At 33.1% G+C, this 23,568-nt stretch overlaps 1 protein-coding gene across 27 annotated transcripts in view; it reads right to left on the bottom strand.

Moving 5' to 3' along the window:
* Positions 1-23,568, bottom strand: part of LOC136041182 (calcium-activated potassium channel slowpoke-like) — a 280,833-nt gene that overhangs the window by 25,441 nt on the left and 231,824 nt on the right. For all 27 annotated transcript variants that reach the window (XM_065725713.1, XM_065725714.1, XM_065725712.1 and 24 more), the window contains 4 exons: positions 10,906-11,130; positions 8,180-8,363; positions 4,835-5,061; positions 1,383-1,495 (listed from right to left, as the gene is read on the bottom strand). In XM_065725713.1, the coding sequence (XP_065581785.1) occupies positions 1,383-1,495; positions 4,835-5,061; positions 8,180-8,363; positions 10,906-11,130 (749 nt within the window). The remainder of the gene's footprint in view (positions 1-1,382; positions 1,496-4,834; positions 5,062-8,179; positions 8,364-10,905; positions 11,131-23,568) is intronic.

Genomic DNA, 23,568 nt, shown 5'->3' with positions numbered 1-23,568 from the left:
TGAATAATAATGAAATAACCCAATAATAATCAATGAAACACTGCTTTAGCCTAATACTAGTACTTAATACTTGAAAAAAACGTTCATTGAAAAGAACAGTTAACACTCAAAAAAATACATAAATAAAATTACATTAGAACATTATATTTGTCCCAGATGTGATTTTGGTAATGAGAGATCGTATCCTGCTCAACTTTGAAACAGTAACCTTCCGTCGATACCGGGGATCATTTTTAGAGAGGAGAGAGATCATCAGCCTCTATCTACTTTAATATTAATTTCCGCTTGTTTTATAGTTGTATTTGATAATTTTGTAGGAAGTCTGCATTCATTATTTTGGCAAAATCCTTGATTATGTTTATTAAATTTAGAATTATTGATTTTTTACACTATATTGAGTTCTTAGTTTTAGGGTTATAGATAAGAAACTAGTAAAATACAATTAATGTTATAGATTCAATCAATCAGATACAAAATAGAATACAATCAGGGTTATAGAAAAGAAATCAGTAAAGTACAATCAATATTACTTTTTTAAACAGTCATTTTCACTGCTTATATATAAGTCAAGCTTGGGAACAAGCTTTTAAATGTCTTCTGCATTTAGTATCTCTGTCAATGATTTGTACTGACTTGCGATAATGTATTTAAGAAACTTTTCAGTTTCTAAGCATTGCAAACTCCCCCCCCCCCCAAGCCACTAATTTAATTCAGGAAAAAGATGCAAGACACTCAGCATCAAGTCAAGACTATGTGGGGGGGGGGGGGGGTGTTCAAAAATTTACAACAGTGGACTCATAATAATGTCTAATACGAACCAAAAAGGTAAAACAAAATTTCAACAGCCTCAAGGTTACGGCAGCCACCATGGAGACCAAAAAGGTATACTTTGTATGTAGCTTATTTAACCAAGAAAAATAATTAATGCTGACTCATTATAGCCGTCCTATGGTAGTCTATTGAAACCAAGAAAAGACGCATGTAAAATTCTAGAAAATGCTTGAATCCATTAAATCACAATGCTTATGCAGCCCTCTTATCCCCTTAAATTTAACCTTCTCTGAGTTGTTGAGTTCTCTGAGTTGAGTTCTCTGAGTTGAAGAAGCAGCTTCGGGGCAACCCTTCCAAAGCTCAAAGAAACAGTCACAACTCGGTTCAACCATTGTGTACAGAAGTAGCCTTAATTGTATATTCACTATTTTTAAGGGTTTTATTTCAGAGGTTTAGGGGTAAAATCATTTTTATATTTACCTACCCTTGTGTTATAGCTAGTCAAGGGTAAAAATTTTTTTTTTACATGGCTCATTAAATTTTAAAACGCAATTATTAGTATTATAAGCTTACCTTACTAAAAAAAGATAGGTTTATGTATTATTACTTACCTATATCCTCCCCTGAGTCCTGCCCCTTCGGCTAGAATTAACTCAAGTTCCGGTGTAGCACCACCAGTTATTAGGGAGCGAATTAACGTCAAGGCATTTTGATTGAAGTAAGTCTGAAACAAAATATATAAAACATATAAAATATATATAAAATTTAAAACATTCTGCGTTCATTACTGAACTATAAAATGACATTAAATAATGCTAAACGTTGAATACATACACACACACACACACACGCGTAAGTCGTTACGCGCCATATTAGTTACGCGCCATTGTAGTTGTGTCCCTATGTCCCACCTGTGAATATAGATAGATATATTATATATATGTTTTTAACTACGTAAAACTTGCGAATATACAACATTCTTTGCTGTCCCATTGTCTGTGCATATAAATAGATTGTCAGGTTTACCGACTCTTGAACATGCAACATATAATGGTCCATGGGAAAACAATCCGTATTCAGATCTATACCTCATGATTCTAATGATTGCCCTTGAGCTTTGTTGATGGTGATTGCTAATCGACCATTCCCTGTCCCGGTGTCCTGATCGTCATTTATATCCCCCTGTGCCCCCCGGCGTCCCCGTTGTAGTTGTGTCCCTGTGTCCCGGTCGTCATTTATATTTTTTACTTATGTCCTGGTCATTATGGCTTATGTATGGTCATTTATATTCCCTGTGTCCCGGTCGTCATTTGTATCCCGGTGTCCCGGTCTGTATATACATTCGTTTTATAGTTTTGTTTTTCTCCTTTATTTTTTTCCTTTTTTCTTTTTTTTCTTTTTTAGTTTATTTAGATTTTTAGATTTTTAGTTTTTTTATTAGTTTTTGTTTTTTTTTTCTTTTTAGTTTTTTCGTAGTTTTTACCTTCTTTTTAGTTTTTTTAGTTTTTTTTTTTACTTATGTCCTGGTCGTCATTTATACTCCCTGTGTCCCGGTGCTTTGTTGATTGCTAATCGAACATTCCTTTTGTCCCGGTCGCTTTCTCTTTGAGTGTCGTCATTTATTTTTTTCTTTTTTAGTTCTTACCTTTTTTTAGTTTTTTTTTAGTTTTTTAGATGAAATTTTTTTTTAGTTTTTTTCCTTTTTTTCTTTTTAGTTTTTTTTTGGTTTTTACCTTTTTTTTTTAGCTTTTTTAGTTTTTTTCGTTTTTTCTTTTTACTTTTTTTTTAGTTTTTATCTTTTTTATTTTTTTTTATTTTTATTCTTAATTTTATTAGTTTTCTTTTTCTCTTCTATTTTTCAGTTTTTTCCTTTTTTTTAGTTTTTTTTTTAGTTTTTAGTTTTTTTATTTTTTTACCTTTTTTTAGTTTTTTTTAGTTTTTTAGCTTTTTTATTTTTTTTATTAGTTTTTAGTTTTTTTTTGTAGTTTTTGCCTTTTTTTAGTTTTTTCTGTTTTTTGTTTAGTTTTTAGTTTTTTACCTTTTTTAGCCTAACCAGGATTTGAACCTGGGACCTTCATTCTCCGTTCTGACACCCTCTCTCACCGAGTGACTACTCCAGCATGTTCATTTTGGTGTTTTAAATGGTATATTATTAACCAAATTAATGTGTTTTACAATATACTAAGCATCGTCATAACAAAAATGATGGCAGCTAATTTCATGACGTCAGCCGAAACATGACGTCACCTGATCCACGATCCACAGATCCACAGACAACTTATTTTTATATATATAGAAGATATATATATATATATATATATATATATATATATATATATATATCATGAAAAGAGAAATCACCAATGCAACAGCACAAACACATAAAAAAAAAAAAAGAAAAAAAAAAAAAAAAAAAAGAGACAGAAGGAGAAAAGGAAGACTGTTTTCCTAAATTAGTGATTAATATAGACTTGCACTTGAATGAGGCCTTAACCCTACTCATCCATACAATCACATAGGTCAAACAGCATAGCCAAACACAATCAACCATAAAGAATAATCCATGGACAGGCAGTCATGTCGTCAATAAGTATAGGTCGTCATTTACCAAACAATAGAAAAAATAATAAAGACAAATAATTCAGAGGCAACAACCCAACACAAGGGCTCATCAGGAGAATACACTGGCCTATAGGGTTTCGCCACTTTAAATTCTCTACCCAGCCAAGTGTTGTGGCTACCACAGAATATCCATGGCATCCCCGTGTCAGGTATCACCCCCAAAATACATGCCTATGAAAAAGAAAAAAGCAAACGTAAAACAACCAAGTAACACGAAAACAAGCTTATCCTGTTAATATATCCCTCTTTTTAGCAACAATAGGTAAACTAAATATGATAAAATTTACCAAATCACAAGTATTAACACATTGCAAAAAAAAAAAAAAAAAAAAAAATATATGTAATATAAATATATATATATATATATATATATATATATATATATATATATATGTAATATATAATATAAAATATATAAAAATATATATATAAAAAAATATAATATATATATATATAATATATATGTGCGTGTGTGTGTGTATGTGCTAGCAAAACATTGAGTGAGATTCCTATGACCGTCATAATTATGAGTTTTATAAATTTCAATCCTAGTATCCGAGTCGGAGTCGAATTGTATCCGGTCAGGCCAGGCACTTTTCCGACCCTCAAAACAATTACACCATCAAGTTTGGGGTTTGTCACAATAAAAGGTCAAATTTTAGAAATATAGTGGGCAAATAAACACAATTAAATGAATATTTGGCAAGTCTCTGATTGAATATAACCTATATTGATATAACACTGCATTAGCAAATGAATACCTGATTCACATCCATTTCTCAGTTCATATTGTTAGTTCTAGTGTTACCCGGTTGATACTCTGGCAGTAACAAGTAATCATAGAATTGATCCTCTAGCTTGTTTTTTTTTCTTTACATATATAGAGAAGTAAGAGTATATTCATCCACAATAAACATAACAAAACCTGAAGCAAAGTTTAGTGTAGTAGCAGCCCAAAAATCGTCATTTTACAAATTTACATTTTTTGTGCGTGTAGTAGCGCTATCTGTATTTCTCGAGCGATTCTGACTTCTAAAAACTCACCAGATGCCAATACTATAACCCTTTTTTGGGATGTTTCTCCTTGTCTACCACCGACATTTTCTACCCCTTGCGGCAGATTAATAGTTAAAACGACGAAAAACAGCAAATTGGTGCCAGTACCTTGCAAAACTATCAGGCTTAACAATTGATTTGCGGTGTTGTTTAATAATTTTATAAAATGTTCTCGGACTAACATTGTAAAAGACACTATCATTTAGTTTTAATTTTAATTTTTTTTTTGTCAAAGACTATGGAAGCCGTTTTTAAATAAATAATCCTTATTTTAAATAGTTGATTACCTCTCCTAAATCAAAACCATTGTTTTTTCTTAATGCTATTTTGTTTATTCCGATTTTATCAATATTCAGAAGACATAGGCTAGAATCAGACTACTCACAGTAGACATAAGAGAATCCAAGACGCTAACAGCAAAAGCTGTTCCACAAGCAAACGGCTGGGTCAGGTACAATTCCGTGTCTGGGTCATCATCGTCATCCTGGTCAAGAAACTGTACGTTACTGTCATTCACAAGCTCAGTTATCATTGGCACGTTTGATCCATAGACAGAGCCACGCCTTTGTAAAACTATTGGACTTGCCAAAGGACTATGAATGCTAGGAATATCTAAAAAGAAGAACTAAATCTTAAAAAAGGGTAAGTACCAAGGACAGTGCAAATGAAATCTGTCTGTTTGAGTGTGTAATGTGGAATCAAAATTAGGATATACATGAATTAAACTTTTAATTGAAAAAAGCATTACATGTATTTACTTAGTTTTTGGTAGTAGCTGGTGCCAATTAAAAAAAAAACATCAGCTAAAATGTTGGCAGAAACGAGAAAAAAAACATAGCAACAAAAAACTTAAGAAAGTATGGTTTTCTTTTTAACGTGCAGTTGTCTATAAGAATCAAAAGACTGTATGTTTGAATTTTTAAGGACGAAAAGTATCATCAAATTCAACTAATTACTTTTGCTTGTTTGTTTTCATAGTTCATTATGGCAACTATGACAAAAAATGTATTACTGAAAATATGCATTTTGCAAAATTGAATCCAGAAGTTGGGAAGACAAAAACAGCTCAATATTGTTCAAATTTAACAACATGAAGTGCAAGGTTGCCGATATCCTGAGAAAAACTCAACAGAGAAATCACTAAAAATCACTGGAGCAAATTACTAAATCCCTATCAAGTGCTGCAAAGCACGAAGGACATTAAAAATCAAATATGACGATTTTACTTGATTAAATGGAAAAAATGGAAACTTACTCAGCCATATTAATCTTAAGAAATTAGTAAAACTGAGGATGCAATTATTAATGAAAAGAAGCACCAATATTTTCCGTTCGTTTTAAGTTGAATTATTATATTATATTATTTCAAATAGTTTTAAGATTTACTATTGCACATTACTTTTATTGAAAAGAAAAGAAGGAAGTAAAGGGCAACAAAGAAAATTAAAGAATTGGGACAGTAGAACCTAACTTTAGCTTAAAGAACGAGGAGTTGAGGAGGAAGCAGCATGACTCAGTCGTTCCTTTATGCTCATTGCTGCAAACTCTTTTATACATAAAAAAATACAAGTATTTTAACTTACGCACAACAGTCTTATTTAAGGTGGTATTCTTTTGCCTAATTCCCTCACGACCTCAATTTTCAGCTAAGAGGGCTCTGATTGGGTTAAACCGAGAAATATTCCCCCTTATAGGGTCGGCTAGAATTGGAGCTAATTCCGTTGATTTTCAATTAAAACCAAGTAGTTGCGGGCATCTAGCCCTGGCTAATCGCAAAAAAAGTCAAGACAGATAATCTGGGTGAGAGGCAAATCTGGCATAAGCCCTTTTTAGGATTGCATAAAAATGATGTCATTTCACTTGTTGATAGATAAGTCGATCATCCATCTGTCCATAACATACAACATTCCTAGGACAGAACTAAGGTAATCATAGAACTAATGGATGAAAGATCGGATTGATTTTGGGTTGACTCGTGAGAGACAATGTCCCAAAGACTTGCATGCAAAATGAGGGACTGAATTTACTTAAATTCACAGGTGAACAAGTCACCTAAGCCTAATAGGCTGGGCCGCTTGCTGTCTCTGGTGGAATACCGTGTCATAGGATTGACTCATGACCAACAAGTCTCCTGGACTCGCAGGCAAACGAAGAGACCTATAGTTTTTCCAAGTGTTGGGATAAATGGTACAGGTCAACGACGGAAGTAAATATGACTCTCTTATTGGGCAAATACTTATGTGTTAGCATTTGGAAAGGCACGCCCGCCTAGAGTCTTAGGCAGGCTGACCAAGAATCTCAGGGAAGGACCCGTCCACCTAGAGCGCCAGGCGAGTGACCCAAAATATTAGCTCAGACAGTTGCGCTAAAAAAAAATAAAATATTGGTTGACCCACAGGTTACCTGAGCTCGCAAGGCAGCATAGCTTCCAAAGCTTAATAGTGGGGCCCACCTTCCTAGCGCGTCAGCTGAGTGACCCAATTCAGAAACTCATTGGATAAAACCATGTTCCTTGTAAAAGTCACTTCCCCCCTCCCGGGATATTTCCCCGTCGACGCTTACGATGCAACACCTCTCCATCTTTTGTTCAGATAAGCATACGAATGTATTCTTTAGGTAAAAAAAAGGAAAAAAAACACTTTACTGAAATAAAAAGGAAGCTATCATCCGCAGCATCTGAATTCAGACTTAATCCAAATTAAAGAAGATTAGCAATTCATTAATATTCCCCTTAAGATCTTATATGTAAATTTACATGAAAACTCGTGGATAGTTAGAAAATTTTGGTGTAAAAATTCACATTTTAAGGAGTCAAGTGCTTCCTCCCAACCTGCATAATCACCCACAAGTCGCCTCCATAATAGCTGATGTCCAATTATACATCATTGCACCAAATTTTATCCAGCATTCAGTAAATCACTTTAGTTAAGTGAAGCTCTACAGTAAAGTTGTATATTAACTGTCAACTTTGTCCGAACAACATTGCTCTTTAGTACCGAACGTGCAACAGCGCGGCATTGGTGCGTCTGGAACAGAGAAGTTAAATATTTAGTCTTTTTATAACTCTGAAACGATGTGAGGATGTTCGATTGATAGCAAATTGGCCATTTTATATAACAGAATGGCAGAAAACACCACTTTTCTGTGGTCCATTCAAATGGGTATTCTCCTAATTTTGTTAACACTTTAGTCTTGTAAAATTACCCCTATAAAAAACAGTTAACAAATAACTTAACACTCATCCGGGATATTCCTACTTGAAAGATATGTAAAGCTCAAAATTTTCGGAGATAGGAGCTTAAAACCTCTACTGATCTTGATATTCTTGATAGATTCTTTGATGTTCTTAATTCTATGGCCTACTTTTCATAAAGATCAATTGCCTTCTTGTGGCTATTTACCAATTTTTCAAATATCAGACAAATATTCTTACCTCCCTACCTTTTGATGAGCAACTTCAAACTTGATGAATTTTTTACATTCGGAATCTTCATAAAACAACTAATTCTTTTATGTAAGTATCGTTATCAGAAACTGATTTTTTAAGGAGTTGCAGTTATTAATAACCAAGCCCACTCTTTACTTATAGTTCATTACCAGGAACTGTTTGATTTGAAAAATCTAGTTTTATAACACTTTTTGTTAAATTAATTTACCCCCTAAAATCCTTACTTCTGCCCACAAGGGTACATACAGCTCAAACTGGACATACTAATTTAAATCTACTTACGCTGGCTTAGTACCCCAATAGTGTCATCAAAGGTCATAGCTTTTATATTTAAAGAAGCTAAGATCGCTTCTTTATCAGCCAGGGTGGGGTCGTCATTGCTAGGCACTTTTGCGGACAAGATGACACACATATCACATAAATTCACATTCACTGCACGAAGATCAGCTCTGCTAAGTGGAGATCCCTAAAAGAAAATTAGACTAGAAAAAGGTTGATCATAGCTTAATGCATCCACTTTGAACTGTTAACTGTTATGCCCGTGGCACATCATAGTCACATCTATCGATATATCTTTTGAAGCCAAATATCATGAATGATACGGCAATTTTCTTGGTTTTAGCGTCACACTTGTATTTAAAAAGTGAAAAATTTAAATTTCAAGAAATTAGTTTAAAGAGTTTGCACTCACAGCAATTTGTGTACAATTGTTCTCTACCAATAAGTTTTTGTCAGATTCCTCCCCCAGACAAAAAAATCGCTGTTCTAAGTGTCCATCTTTTCTTGTTTTAAAAAGTATGCTTTAAACTTGACTCTGATTAGTCAGTCAAGAAATTTATGCTTTAAAGTTGAACTATGTTCAACTCAAGAAATTACGAATGGTGAACGTAATCGGCGCTGTAATCGTGCGTATTTTTGATTTTATCGACAACTGTGACAATAATGTGGCACGGGCATTAGCTTCTTAATTTTATGGAACGTGTCTATGCAAAAACGAAATTGGGAAGAAAACACAGTTCCCCTACAAAATTTAAGCTATCCAGCGAAACGGCAAACATTAAATTATTCCATCAGGTATAAAATGAAAAATAATCTATATTGCATGTTTTCTCCCGACATAGAGCACAAAAATCGAACTCTTTGAAGGAACAGATATTCAAAAAACTTTTCAAACAACACATACACTTCTCGTAGCGTTTTCGGAGCTTCAAACCTACAGATGTTACTTGCTACTCTGAAGAAAAGGCATCAAGAAAGTTTTTCGTCTCAAAAAGTTTGACAAACTGTACAACGAAAAACTGTGAGATTAAAAATCTATTAGAATTACAAAAAAGTTTTGATTACTTTTGCGGCTAAAGTCTATTTTAATTGATAAATTTACTTAGTTTGGGCTAAACTTGATTCAAAGAGGGTTTCAGAGAACGACAAGCTTTGAATCAAGTTGTGACTTACCGCCACTATTCTCCTAAGAAATTCGATGACAGGTTAGGAGAAAAACAAATTAGTTGAATGTATGCCTTCGTTCTATTTTTAGCTCGTGAGAGTTTTGTGGAAGCAATTACTGGTCAAAAATAAATAAAAGAAAAGTTGCAATAGTGTGAAATTCTATGAAAAAGAGTTTATTGAAGTATATTGTGCTGACGAAATGTATGAGTGAGTCACGAGCTGAATCAGCAATTTCATAAGGCAAACAAATAGAGATAAATATCAAAGACATATATTGTAATTTTGGTAAATTTTAGCAAATCATCTGGTTATAAATTTTTCACTATGTTTTGGTTATTTACAAACAAATTAAAATTTGCGAAATTGAATTTATTTGTATGTAAAAATTTACTTTGAAGTGCATATGAGCAAAAAGTTTTTAAAATTTGATTTAAATAAATGGCTTTTCAAAGACTATTTTTTATTGTAATTTCACGTTAATTAAATTTAATAGAATTAATGACATCAGTAGTGAGGGGTTTCGGTCTTAAGCGGCCAGTATCCCTGGAATACAAGCTGCCAGAGCCCCCAGGCCGTCTATACAAGCGGTGCCCTATCCCGTCATCCCGACGAAAGCCAGCAGATACGCGTCATAGGAAATGTTTACTTTTGCTTGTTACATAATTGGGGTTGAGGGTGACGCGATCTCGCGTGACTTTACCTTAGGATTTCTTCGAATGTTGCACAATAGGGTTTGGGGTGTTACGTAATGGGGTTTATTGGAGTCCACTAGCCAAGCATGGAAGTTTTTTTAAAGACATTTTTCTTCAAGACGTTTAAAGACATTTCAGGACGTTTTATAAGAAATTTATTTTTAAGACGTTTTTCAAGACATTTCAATACGTTTTTAAGACATTGTTCATCAAGACGTTTTTCAAGACGTTTCAAGACATTTTAAGACGTTTTTTAAAGACATTTTTTATTCGAGGCGTTTTTCTTCATGATTTCTTTAGTTTTTTACGTAATGGGGAATGTTTATTTATGATAAAGATGACGCATTCACATATGAAATTCTAGACTTTCGGGCCGTGGGAAATCCCCATTTGCAACTGAGGATGGCACACACCTGAGTGTTACGCAATGGCGGCGTGAGTGTTACGCAATGGCGCAAACGTCGGGTGTTATATAATGGCAGCGTACACGTGGGATGTAATGAAATCCTACATGTGGGTGCTAAGCAATGACAGCGCAAACACCGGTGTTACATAATATCTTGACAGATATTTTTTCTTCGGGATTTCTTTTTCTTTCAAGATGTTTTTTGTGATATTATATGGGGGCCTTAGCTAATATTAGATATAATAGTTGGAGCAGCTGCAGAAATGCTGTTTATCGCAATCTGGGTTTACCATTGTTATTATTCCTAAATAAAAATCTAACAATGGTTTCTTTTTTTATTAAAAACACATCAGTTAAGGCAATTGTAGGCATTCCCAGCCAGAAAAACCGAAATTATTAATTGCAATAGCAAAAAAAATTTAATATTTCAAATTGTTTCCGATTGTACAAGAAAGTTGACTTACATTTAGTACTGAAATCTTGGGTAAATTTTGAAGCATTTTCCATTCTCGCCGAATATAGTCGACAGAACCAACAATCACAACGTGTTTTAGCTCATGATAATGAAAGTTGGACGCTCTGAGGGGCATCACTAAGTTCCGCAGTCCGATGAGTGGAGAATCTGGATCAGCAAAAAGACAGACGACAACATGGCCATTGAGGACAGTCATAGCAGCCTGATTTCGATCCTGAAGAAAAAAATCCATTAAAATGGAAGAAATAATACTGTCAGAAAAAGTGAAATACCTCTAAGCTATTAAATTTTACCCAGATTTTGTTAAAGATTGGAAAATTTGTTTTTTCTCAGGTGAGTTTGCAGGATATACGATTTAGTTTAAACCAACCCAGCCTCCATATCGTTACACACTACGTGCTACGGCAAGTACCCTGGCGTGCAATGAAAAGATTTTCACGAAAACATTAATTTTAAATTTCCAAAGAAACTTTGTTGAACAAGTTGTAAGAAATAATTTACGTTTCGTTAAATTACGTTACGTTTACGTTACATAATAATAATTTATTATATTATATAATAATTATTTATTATAATAATTATAATAATTTATTATTATATATAATAACTAGCTGTTGGGGCGGCACTTCGCTCCCCCCAAAGCCCCCCGTGCACGTAAGTCGTTACGCGCCATATTAGTTACGCGCCATTGTAGTTGTGTCCCTGTGTCCCACCTGTGAATATTGATATATATATATATATATATATATATATCTATATATATAAAAATAAGTTGTCTGTCTGTGGATGTGTGGATGGATGTGTCAGGTGACGTCACCTGAAAAAACTGGATCAGGTGACGTCAAAACTGAAAAAACTAAAAAAAAGGCAAAAACTACAAAAAAAACTAAAAACTAATAAAAAAAATAAAAAAGCTAAAAAACTAAAAAAACTATAAAGGTAAAAACCAATAAAAAACTAAAAAAAAACTGAAAAAACTAAAAAAAGGCAAAAACTACAAAAAAAAACTAAAAACTAATAAAAAAAGTAAAAAAGCTAAAAAACTAAAAAAACTAAAAAAACTAAAAAAAGGTAAAAAACTAAAAAAAATAAAAAATAAAAAAAAAACTAAAAAAAAGGAAAAAACTGAAAAATAAGCTAAAATAAAGGTAAAAACCAATAAAAAACTAAAAAGAAAAAAAGGAAAAAACTAATAAATGACGACACTCAAAGAGAAAGCGACCAGGACAAAAGGAATGTTCGATTAGCAATCAACAAAGCACCGGGACACAGGGAGTATAAATGACGACCAGGACATAAGTAAAAAAAAAAAACTATCTATATATATAAAAATAAGTTGTCAAACTAAAAAAAGGCAAAAACTACAAAAAAAACTAAAAACTAATAAAAAAGCTAAAAAACTAAAAAAACTAAAAAAAAGGCAAAAACTACAAAAAAAACTAAAAACTAATAAAAAAATAAAAAAGCTAAAAAACTAAAAAAACTAAAAAAACTAAAAAAAGGTAAAAAACTAAAAAAACTAAAAACTAAAAAAAAACTAAAAAAAAGGAAAAAACTGAAAAATAAGCTAAAATAAAGGTAAAAACCAATAAAAAACTAAAAAAAAAACTGAAAAAACTAAAAAAAGGCAAAAACTACAAAAAAACTAAAAACTAATAAAAAAAGTAAAAAAGCTAAAAAACTAAAAAAACTAAAAAAACTAAAAAAACTAAAAAAAGGTAAAAAACTAAAAAAAATAAAAAATAAAAAAAAACTAAAAAAAAAGGAAAAAACTGAAAAATAAGCTAACATAAAGGTAAAAACCAATAAAAACTAAAAAGAAAAAAAGGAAAAAACTAAAAAAAATTTTCATCTAAAAAACTAAAAAAAACTAAAAAAGGTAAAAACTAAAAGAACTAAAAAAGAAAAAAATAAATGACGACACTCAAAGAGAAAGCGACCAGGACAAAAGGAATGTTCGATTAGCAATCAACAAAGCACCGGGACATAGGGAGTATAAATGACGACCAGGACATAAGTAAAAAAAAAATTAACAAAACTAAAAAGAAGGTAAAAACTACAAAAAAACTAAAAAGAAAAAAAAACTAAAAACTAATAAAAAAACTAAAAAATCTAAAAATCTAAATAAACTAAAAAAGAAAAAAAAGGAAAAAAATAAAGGAGAAAAACAAAACTAAAAAACGAATGTATATACAGACCGGTACACCGGGATACAAATGACGACCGGGACACAGGGAATATAAATGACGACCGGGACACAGGGACACAACTACAACGGGGACACCGGGGGAAACAGGGGGATATAAATGACGACCGGGACAAAAAAACTAAAAAGAAAAAAAAACTAAAAACTAATAAAAAAACTAAAAAATCTAAAAATCTAAATAAGCTAAAAAAGAAAAAAAAGGAAAAAAATAAAGGAGAAAAACAAAACTAAAAAACGAATGTATATACAGACCGGGACACCGGGATACAAATGACGACCGGGACACAGGGAATATAAATGACGACCGGGACACAGGGACACAACTACAACGGGGACACCGGAGGAAACAGGGGGATGTAAATGACGACCGGGACACCGGGACAGGGAATGGTCGATTAGCAATCACCATCAACAAAGCTCAAGGGCAATCATTAGAATCATGAGGTATAGATCTGAATACAGATTGTTTTCCCATGGACCATTATATGTTGCATGTTCAAGAGTCGGTAAACCTGACAATCTATTTATATGCAAAGACAATGGGACAGCAAAGAATGTTGTATATTCGCAAGTTTTACGTAGTTAAAACCATATATATATATATCTATCTATATTCACAGGTGGGACATAGGGACACAACTACAATGGCGCGTAACTATTATGGCGCGTAACGACTTACGCGCGCGGGGGGGCTTGGGGGGGGCGCGAAGCGCCCCCACCAACTAGGTGTTGGGGTGGCGCGAAGCGCCACCCCAACAGCTAGTATATAAAAATAAGTTGTCTGTCTGTCTGTGGATGGATCAGGTGACGTCACCTGAAAAAACTGGATCAGGTGACAAAACTGAAAACTGAAAAAACTAAAAAAAGGCAAAAACTACAAAAAAAACTAAAAACTAATAAAAAAAAATAAAAAAGCTAAAAAACTAAAAAAACTAAAAAAAGGCAAAAACTACAAAAAAAACTAAAAACTAATAAAAAAGCTAAAAAACTAAAAAAACTAAAAAAAGGCAAAAACTACAAAAAAAACTAAAAACTAATAAAAAAAATAAAAAAGCTAAAAAACTAAAAAAACTAAAAAAACTAAAAAAAGGTAAAAAACTAAAAAAAAATAAAAACTAAAAAAAACTAAAAAAAAGGAAAAAACTGAAAAATAAGCTAAAATAAAGGTAAAAACCAATAAAAAACTAAAAAAAAAACTGAAAAAACTAAAAAAAGGCAAAAACTACAAAAAAAAACTAAAAACTAATAAAAAAAGTAAAAAAGCTAAAAAACTAAAAAAACTAAAAAAACTAAAAAAAGGTAAAAAACTAAAAAAAATAAAAAATAAAAAAAAAACTAAAAAAAAGGAAAAAACTGAAAAATAAGCTAAAATAAAGGTAAAAACCAATAAAAAACTAAAAAGAAAAAAAGGAAAAAACTAAAAAAAATTTTCATCTAAAAAACTAAAAAAAACTAAAAAAGGTAAAAACTAAAAGAACTAAAAAAGAAAAAAATAAATGACGACACTCAAAGAGAAAGCGACCAGGACAAAAGGAATGTTCGATTAGCAATCAACAAAGCACCGGGACACAGGGAGTATAAATGACGACCAGGACATAAGTAAAAAAAAAAACTAACAAAACTAAAAAGAAGGTAAAAACTACAAAAAAACTAAAAAGAAAAAAACTAAAAAAAGGCAAAAACTACAAAAAAAACTAAAAACTAATAAAAAAGCTAAAAAACTAAAAAAACTAAAAAAAGGCAAAAACTACAAAAAAAACTAAAAACTAATAAAAAAAATAAAAAAGCTATAAAACTAAAAAAACTAAAAAAACTAAAAAAAAGGTAAAAAACTAAAAACTAAAAAAAACTAAAAAAAAGGAAAAAACTGAAAAATAAGCTAAAATAAAGGTAAAAACCAATAAAAAACTAAAAAAAAAACTGAAAAAACTAAAAAAAGGCAAAAACTACAAAAAAAACTAAAAACTAATAAAAAAAGTAAAAAAGCTAAAAAACTAAAAAAACTAAAAAAACTAAAAAAAGGTAAAAAACTAAAAAAAATAAAAAATAAAAAAAACTAAAAAAAAGGAAAAAACTGAAAAATAAGCTAAAATAAAGGTAAAAACCAATAAAAAACTAAAAAGAAAAAAAGGAAAAAACGAAAAAAATTTTCATCTAAAAAACTAAAAAAAACTAAAAAAGGTAAAAACTAAAAGAACTAAAAAAGAAAAAAATAAATGACGACACTCAAAGAGAAAGCGACCAGGACAAAAGGAATGTTCGATTAGCAATCAACAAAGCACCGGGACACAGGGAGTATAAATGACGACCAGGACATAAGTAAAAAAAAAAACTAACAAAACTAAAAAGAAGGTAAAAATTACAAAAAAACTAAAAAGAAAAAAAAACTAAAAACTAATAAAAAAACTAAAAAATCTAAAAATCTAAATAAACTAAAAAAGAAAAAAAAAGGAAAAAAATAAAGGAGAAAAACAAAACCAAAAAACGAATGTATATACAGACCGGGACACCGGGATACAAATGACGACCGGGACAGAGGGAATATAAATGACGACCGGGAAACAGGGACACAACTACAACGGGGACACCGGGGGAAACAGGGGGATATAAATGACGACCGGGACACCGGGACAGGGAATGGTCGATTAGCAATCACCATCAACAAAGCTCAAGGGCAATCATTAGAATCATGAGGTATAGATCTGAATACAGATTGTTTTCCCATGGACCATTATATGTTGCATGTTCAAGAGTCGGTAAACCTGACAATCTATTTATATGCAAAGACAATGGGACAGCAAAGAATGTTGTATATTCGCAAGTTTTACGTAGTTAAAACCATATATATATATATATATATATATATATATATATATATATATATATATATATATATATATATATATATATATATATATATATATATATATATATATCTATATTCACAGGTGGGACATAGGGACACAACTACAATGGCGCGTAACTATTATGGCGCGTAACGACTTACGCGCGCGGGGGGGCTTGGGGGGGGCGCGAAGCGCCCCCACCAACTAGGTGTTGGGGTGGCGCGAAGCGCCACCCCAACAGCTAGTATATATATATATATATATATATATATATATATATATATACATATATATATATATATATATATATATATATATATATATATATATATATATATATATATATATATATTTTAACTACGTAAAACTTGCGAATATACAACATTCTTCGCTGTCCCATTGTCTGTACATATAAATAGATTGTCAGGTTTACCGACTCTTGAACATGAAACATATAATTGTACATGGGAAAAACAATCCGTATTCAGATCTATACCTCATTATTCTAATGATTGCCCTTGAGCTTTGTTGATGGTGATTGCTAATCAAACATTCCCTGTGTCCCCATCGTCATTTATATATGCCCCCTGTGTCCCCCGGCGTCCCCGTTGTAGTTGTGTCCCTGTGTCCAAGTCGTCATTTATAGTCGACAAACATGACGTCAGTCGACACACATGTCCCAGTCGTCATTTGTGTCCCGGTGTCCCAGTCTGTAATTTCTCTTTGAGTGTCCCGGTCGTCATTTATATTCCCTGTGTCCCGGTCTGTATGTACATTCGTTTTTGAATTGGTATATGTTTTTTTTGTAGTTTTTTACCTTTTTTATTTTTTTTTTTATTTTTATTTTTATTTTTTTTTTAGTTTCCTTTTTCTCCTTTATTTTTCAGTTTTTTTTCTTTTTTTAGTTTTTTTTTCTTTTTCAGTTTTAGTTTTTTTAGTTTTTTATTAGTTTTTAGTTTTTTTTCTTTTTAGTTTTTTTTGTACTTTTTACCTTTTTTTTCGTTTTTTTTCTTTTTTAGTTTTTAGTTTTTTTACCTTCTTTTAGTTTTTTAGTTTTTTAGCTTTTTAGTTTCTTTAGTATTTTTTTTAGCTTTTTTGTAGTTTTTACCTTTTTAAGTTTTTTTTCTTCTTTTGTATTAATGCTAAAGCCAAGGTTCGAACCTGGAACCTCTCGGACCTAGAACCTGGAACATAACGCTTTACTAACTCATCTACTTCGGCTTGAATACATTTACCTTTTTTATTTTTTTTTATTTTTATTTTTTTTAGTTTTCTTTTTCTCCTTTATTTTCAGTTTTTTTCTTTTTTCAGTTTTTTTTTCTTTTTCAGTTTTTTTATTAGTTTTTAGTTTTTTTTCTTTTTAGTTTTTTTTGAAATTTTTACCTTTTTTTAGTTTTTTAAAATTTTTTTCTTTGTTAGTTTTTTACCTTTTTTTAGTTTTTTTAGTTTTTTTAGTTTTTTAGCTTTTTTAGTTTTTTCTTTTTAGTTTTTTTTATTCCCTGTGTCCCGGTCTGTATATACATTCGTTTTTGAATTGGTATATGATGAAATAAATTTTTCCTTTTTTTTCCCTTTTTTTCTTTTTCTTTTTTTTTTATTTTTACCTTTTTATGGAATTTTTTCTTTTTAGTTTTTTTTTGTAGTTTTTACCTTTTTTAGTGTTTTTTTTTTTTTATTTTTTTAGTTTTCTTTTTCTCCTTTATTTTTCAGTTTTTTGCTTTTTTATTTTTGGTATTTTCTTTTATTTTTTTGGTAGTTTTTACCTTTTTTAGTTTTTTTTTCTTCTTTTGTATTAATGCTAAAGCCAAGGTTCGAACCTGGAACCTCTCGAACCTAGAACCTGGAACAGGTTCGAACCCGAAACCTCTCGGACCTAGAACCTGGAACATAACGCTTTACCAACTCAGCTACTTCGGCTTGAACACATTCGTTTTTGAATTGGTATATGATGAAATAATTCAGACGTCATATGCGGACTTATAATGATATAATGATATTCTTAAATACTTATAATGGCGTCATATACTAAGCATCGTCATAACAAACATGACGACAACTAACTTCATGACGACATAAAGCTCTATCCTTATAATGACGTCAGTCGACAGAAAGACAAACAACGTCATGTTTGTTGTGACGATGACGTCATTAAAAGTATTTAAGAAAAACGTTCAAAGACAAATCTTTAATTGTAAGAAGATCGTGGACGGAAAAATGTTTCATTGTAAAGTGACTGATGAACCTACAATGGCAACAGCTGCTCAAAGAGTCTATGCCAAAAAACTTGCGGCTGATAGAGAAAGTAAGAAAAGAAAACGTGCCGAGGAATCACAAGAACAGCAAGAAAACAGGCTTGCGGCTGATAGAGAAAGTAAGAAAAGAAAGCGTGCGGAGGAATCACAAGAAAAGCAAGAAAACAGGCTTTTGGCTGATAGAGAAAGTAAGAAAAGAAAGCGTGCCGAGGAACCACAACATCAGTGTGAAAACAGGCTTGCGGCTGATTGAGAAAGTAAGAAAAGAAAGCGTGCCGAGGAATCACAAGAACAGCAAGAAAACAGGCTTGCGGCTGATAGAGAAAGTAAGAAAAGAAAGCGTGCCGAGGAACCACAACAACAGTGTGAAAACAGGCTTGCGGCTGATAGAGAAAGTAAGAAAAGAAAGCGTGCCGAGGAATCACAAGAACAGCAAGAAAACAGGCTTGCGGCTGATAGAGAAAGTAAGAAAAGAAAGCGTGCCGAGGAATCACAAGAACAGCAAGAAAACAACCTCGCGGCTGATAGAGAAAGTAAGAAAAGAAAGCGTGCCGAGGAATCACAAGAACAGCAAGAAAACAGGCTTGCGGCTGATAGAGAAAGTAAGAAAAGAAAGCGTGCCGAGGAATCAGAAGAGCAACCTGAAAATTATTGCCTGGCATTCAGGTACAGCCCAGTCGATAATTATAGCTTGAGTAGATGTGTTAAAATCGGGATTATGTCTAAAATTTGTTCCTATTGCAAGGCCTTGAAATTCAATGGTGAAACAATGGGAATGTGTTGGGCCTCAGGAAAAGTTAAACTTCCTCTAATGGCTGCACCACCAGAGCCATTGAAGACTTTGCTTACTGGAACTACGTCAGAATCTAAGCGTTTTTTTTTCACAGATCAGAAAATATAACATATGTTTCCAAATGACGTCGTCGGTGCCCAAATCGAAAATCCAGATCAATTTATGCATACTTTCAAAGTAAAAGGGCAAATTTATCATAGAGCAGGGTCCCTTCAACCATTCTCAGGCGAGAATCATAAATTTTTACAATTGTACTTCATCAGTGATAGAAATTCTGAATTGAATGCAGTTTGCGAAATTTCTCCCGACGTTGAAAGGACAATCGTTTCCCAATTGCAAAATCTTTTCCACGAAAATAATAATTTAGTCCGTCTGTTCAAAACAGCCATCGATTTGATACCTACTGATACGCATAAAATTGTTATTTCCGCTGACAAAGCGCCTCCTGACCAACATGTGCGTAGATACAATGCTCCAACTATCGACGAAGTGGCAATCGTTATGGTCGGTGATCAGTTTTACCTCGAGATATTATTCTTCATAAGTGAAACGCTTAGGTGGTAAGAATTGCTGAAACTCATCGATGCTACGATGCCCTACAATATCCTATCATTTTTGGGATAGAGCCGACGGTTATCACTTTAATATTAAATTGATAAATCCAGCCACTAACAAAGAAATGAATAAGAAATGCAGTGTAATGCATTATTATTCTATAGGCTAATGATTCGGCAGGATGAAGACAATTATATTTCAAAATGCCGTCAATTGTTTCACCAATACATCGTTGATATGTATGCAAAAATTGAATCAGAACGTTTGCTATTTATCCGTCTGAATCAGACCAAGCTCCGCTCTGAACAATACATTCATTTGCGAGATGCAGCTGTAAATGACGGTAATACCACAAACGTTGGAAGTTTAACAATTTTACCTTCGTCATATGCTGGCAGTCCCCGTCATATGCATGAATACGCTCAAGATGCTATTGCGTATGTTCGTCTCTATGGTCGTCCAGATTTATTTATTACATTTACATGTAATCAATCTTGGGACGAGATACTGCAGCTTTTACTTCAAGGACAATCGGCGGTTCATAGACATGACATTACGGCCCGTGTCTTCCGGCAAAAGTTGAAATCACTGATAAATTACATAGTAAAACTTGAAGTGTTTGGGTCAGTGCGATGCTGGATGTACTCAGTGGAATGGCAAAAACGAGGATTGCCACACGCACATATACTAATCTGGCTACATTATAAAATTACTTCTAATGAAATTGATGATGTGATTTCCGCTGAAATACCTGATGAAAATGTCGATAAGGGGTTACATGATATTGTTGCAAAAAATATGATACATGGACCTTGCGGTGCACTGAACGAAAATTCACCATGCATGGCCAAAGGAAGGTGCACAAAGCAATATCCTCGACTTTTAGTACCCAATACAATTACTGGCAATGATGGTTACCCACAATATAGAAGAAGATCTACTGGAGATGGCGGTAAAACAGTAATAATAAAGAAGCGTAACGGTACCACCATCGAAGTAGATAACCAGTGGGTTGTTCCATATTCCCCTTTATTATCAAAAACATTTAATGCACACATAAACGTTGAATACTGTAACTCCGTAAAGGCAATCAAATACATATGTAAATACGTCAACAAAGGCAGTGACATGGCAGTTTTTGGCTTGCAGTCCGAAAGCAGTGATATCGACGAAATCGTACAATATCAGGCTGGAAGATACATAAGCAGTAATGAAGCTGTTTGTCGAATTCTTTTATTTCCGATACATGAACGTAGTCCAGCTGTTGTTCACTTAGCGGTACATTTACAGAATGGTCAGCGTGTTTATTTTTCGGAATCCAACGTGCAACAAAGAGCCCTGAATCCACCGGATACAACGTTAACTGCTTTCTTATCGCTATGCAAAAATGATTCTTTTGCAAAAAAACTGCTGTATACTGAAGTGCCTTCGTATTACATGTGGAATACTAAAAATAAAGTACTTGAACGTCGAAAACAGGGTAGGTCAGTCGACGGCCAACCTACCATCTTCAAAGATACGACGATAGAAAGACTCTGCACCGTTCACCCCAATCAACATGAATGCTTCTTTCTACGCCTGCTTTTGGTGAAAGCCGGTCCGACATCCTTTGAGTATTTGAGGACTGTAAACGGTACTATACATGACACTTACCGTAGTGCATGCCAAGCTCTGGATTTATTGGAGAATGACCAACACTGGGATAACTGCATCAATGACGCGTGCGAAACGTCAACTCCAAGTCAAATTCGTGTATTGTTTGGAATCATACTAACAACTTACTCTCCTTCAGCTCCTACAGAGTTATGGGAAAAATATAAATCGAAAATGTCCGAAGATATACTCCATCAAAAACGGTTAGATTCGTCAGATATGACTTTTGATTCTACATCAGAAATTTATAACTACACTTTAGTTATTATAGAAGATTTGTGCGTATGTATGGCAAACAAACCTCTTCAGGATTTGGGAATGCCTTCACCTAATCGTACCGCTGCTGTTTCGACATGTGTAGAATTGTATTGTGAACAAAGTTACAGTCGAGTTACAGACGATAATGCATTGTGTCAATATCAGCGTTGGAGAAATTTTTTTTTTGGATGCACCAGGAGGTACTGGTAAAACGTTTGTGATAAAACTGATTCTGGCATCAATTGGATCAAAAAATGATATAGCGTTGGCAATTGCGTCGTCTGGAATAGCCGCAACGTTTCTGCCTGGTGGAAGAACTGCTCATTCCGCTTTGAAACTGCCTCTGAATTTGCATTCTACAGAAACTCCCACGTGTAATATTTCCAAATCATCTGGGATGGGTAAAGTATTCCAGCGATGCAAACTTATTATTTGGGACGAGTGCACAATGGCACACAAAAAATCGCTCGAGGCTCTGGATCAATGTTTGAAAGAGATTTGCGAGGGAATTCGAAACCCTTTGGCAGCACATTAATATTGCTTGTGGGAGATTTCAGGCAAACATTACCTATAATACCTAAATCAACCCCTGCAGACGAAATGAATGCTTGCCTGAAAAATTCTAATTTATGGGCACACGTAAAGACATTAAAATTAACTACAAATGTGCGTGTCCGATTGCAAAACGATGACTCAGGTCAAACATTTTCAGATGAATTGCTGGCAATTGGAAACGGAAAGCTCCCAGTAGACTCAATTTCAGGACGTATACAACTACCTGCTAAATTCTGTAATTTAGTGACGTCCAAAAATGAATTGATTTAAAAAGTATTTCCGAATATTCTAAACAATTATAAAAATAATAAATGGCTAAGTGAAAGAGCGATTCTTGCACCCAAAAATATAGACGTCCACGAAATCAACAATATTGTTTTGACCAAGATTCGAGACCAGGCAGTCCTTTACAAGTCAGTCGACACAGTTTTGGAACCAAATGAGGCGGTTAATTATCCATCTGAAGTTTTAAATTCCCTGGATCTTTGAGGGTTTCCACCACACGTGCTACAACTAAAATAGGCGTACTAATAATATTGTTACGTAACATAAACCCACCAAATATTTGCAATGGCACGCGACAATCTTGACAGGGCCTTTTGAGGGTGAGGCTGTTCTTATTCCTCGCATTCCCATGATTCCAACGGATCTGCTTTTTCAATTTAAAAGATTGCGATTCCCAATTCGATTAGCATTTGCAATCACCATCAACAAAACTCAAGGTCAATCATTAGAAAATTAAGGTATAGATCTTAATACTAATTGTTTTTCCCATGGACAATTGTACGTTGCATGTTCGAGGGTCGGTAAACCTGACAATCTATTTATATGCAGCGACAATTGGACAGCGAAGAATGTTGTATATTCGCAAGTTTTACGCAGTTAATTTGTATTGTATCTATCAATCTATATAAAAACGAGTTGTGTGTATGCATGTTTGTTTGTTTGTAAAAAGAGCGTTTGCATATGACGTCATTATAAGTACATAAGGCTTTGTATATGCACAGACAATGGGAAAGCCAAGAATGTTGTATATTCGCAAGTTTTACGTAGTTCAAAACACATATATAAATCATATCTATATTCAGAGGTGGTACACAGGGACACAACTACAATGACGCGTAACTAATATGGCGCGTAACGACTTACGCGCGCAGGGGGCCTGGGGGGGCACGAAGCACCCCCACCAACTAGGTGTTGGGGTGGCGCGAAGCAACACCCCAACTGCTAGTTTTTATATATATAGATTATAATTACATTACGTTTCGTCAAAGAATAATTTACAGTTTTTCATTCCATGATAAAATTTTGTTAGAGAAATCGTTCAAACTTCGTGAAATTAAACAAATGAAATTTGAAAACAACAGCGGCATAGCCAATCAAATTACAGGATTGTCACAGTTCATGTCACTTTAATTTCTGTGCCATAATATTATGTTTTTTAATTTACTTCAACACATGTCATCAACAGATATGTAGTCTGCTGAAAGGTTTGTGGCAAAAAATGAAGAAGCTTAACAGTGTACAAAAAAAT

This window comes from Artemia franciscana, unplaced genomic scaffold, assembly GCF_032884065.1.
Source record: "Artemia franciscana unplaced genomic scaffold, ASM3288406v1 PGA_scaffold_1179, whole genome shotgun sequence".
In the NCBI taxonomy this organism is placed as follows: domain Eukaryota; kingdom Metazoa; phylum Arthropoda; class Branchiopoda; order Anostraca; family Artemiidae; genus Artemia; species Artemia franciscana.
Note: the sequence above shows the minus strand (reverse complement) of the source record. Positions and strands in the feature narration are given on the sequence as shown.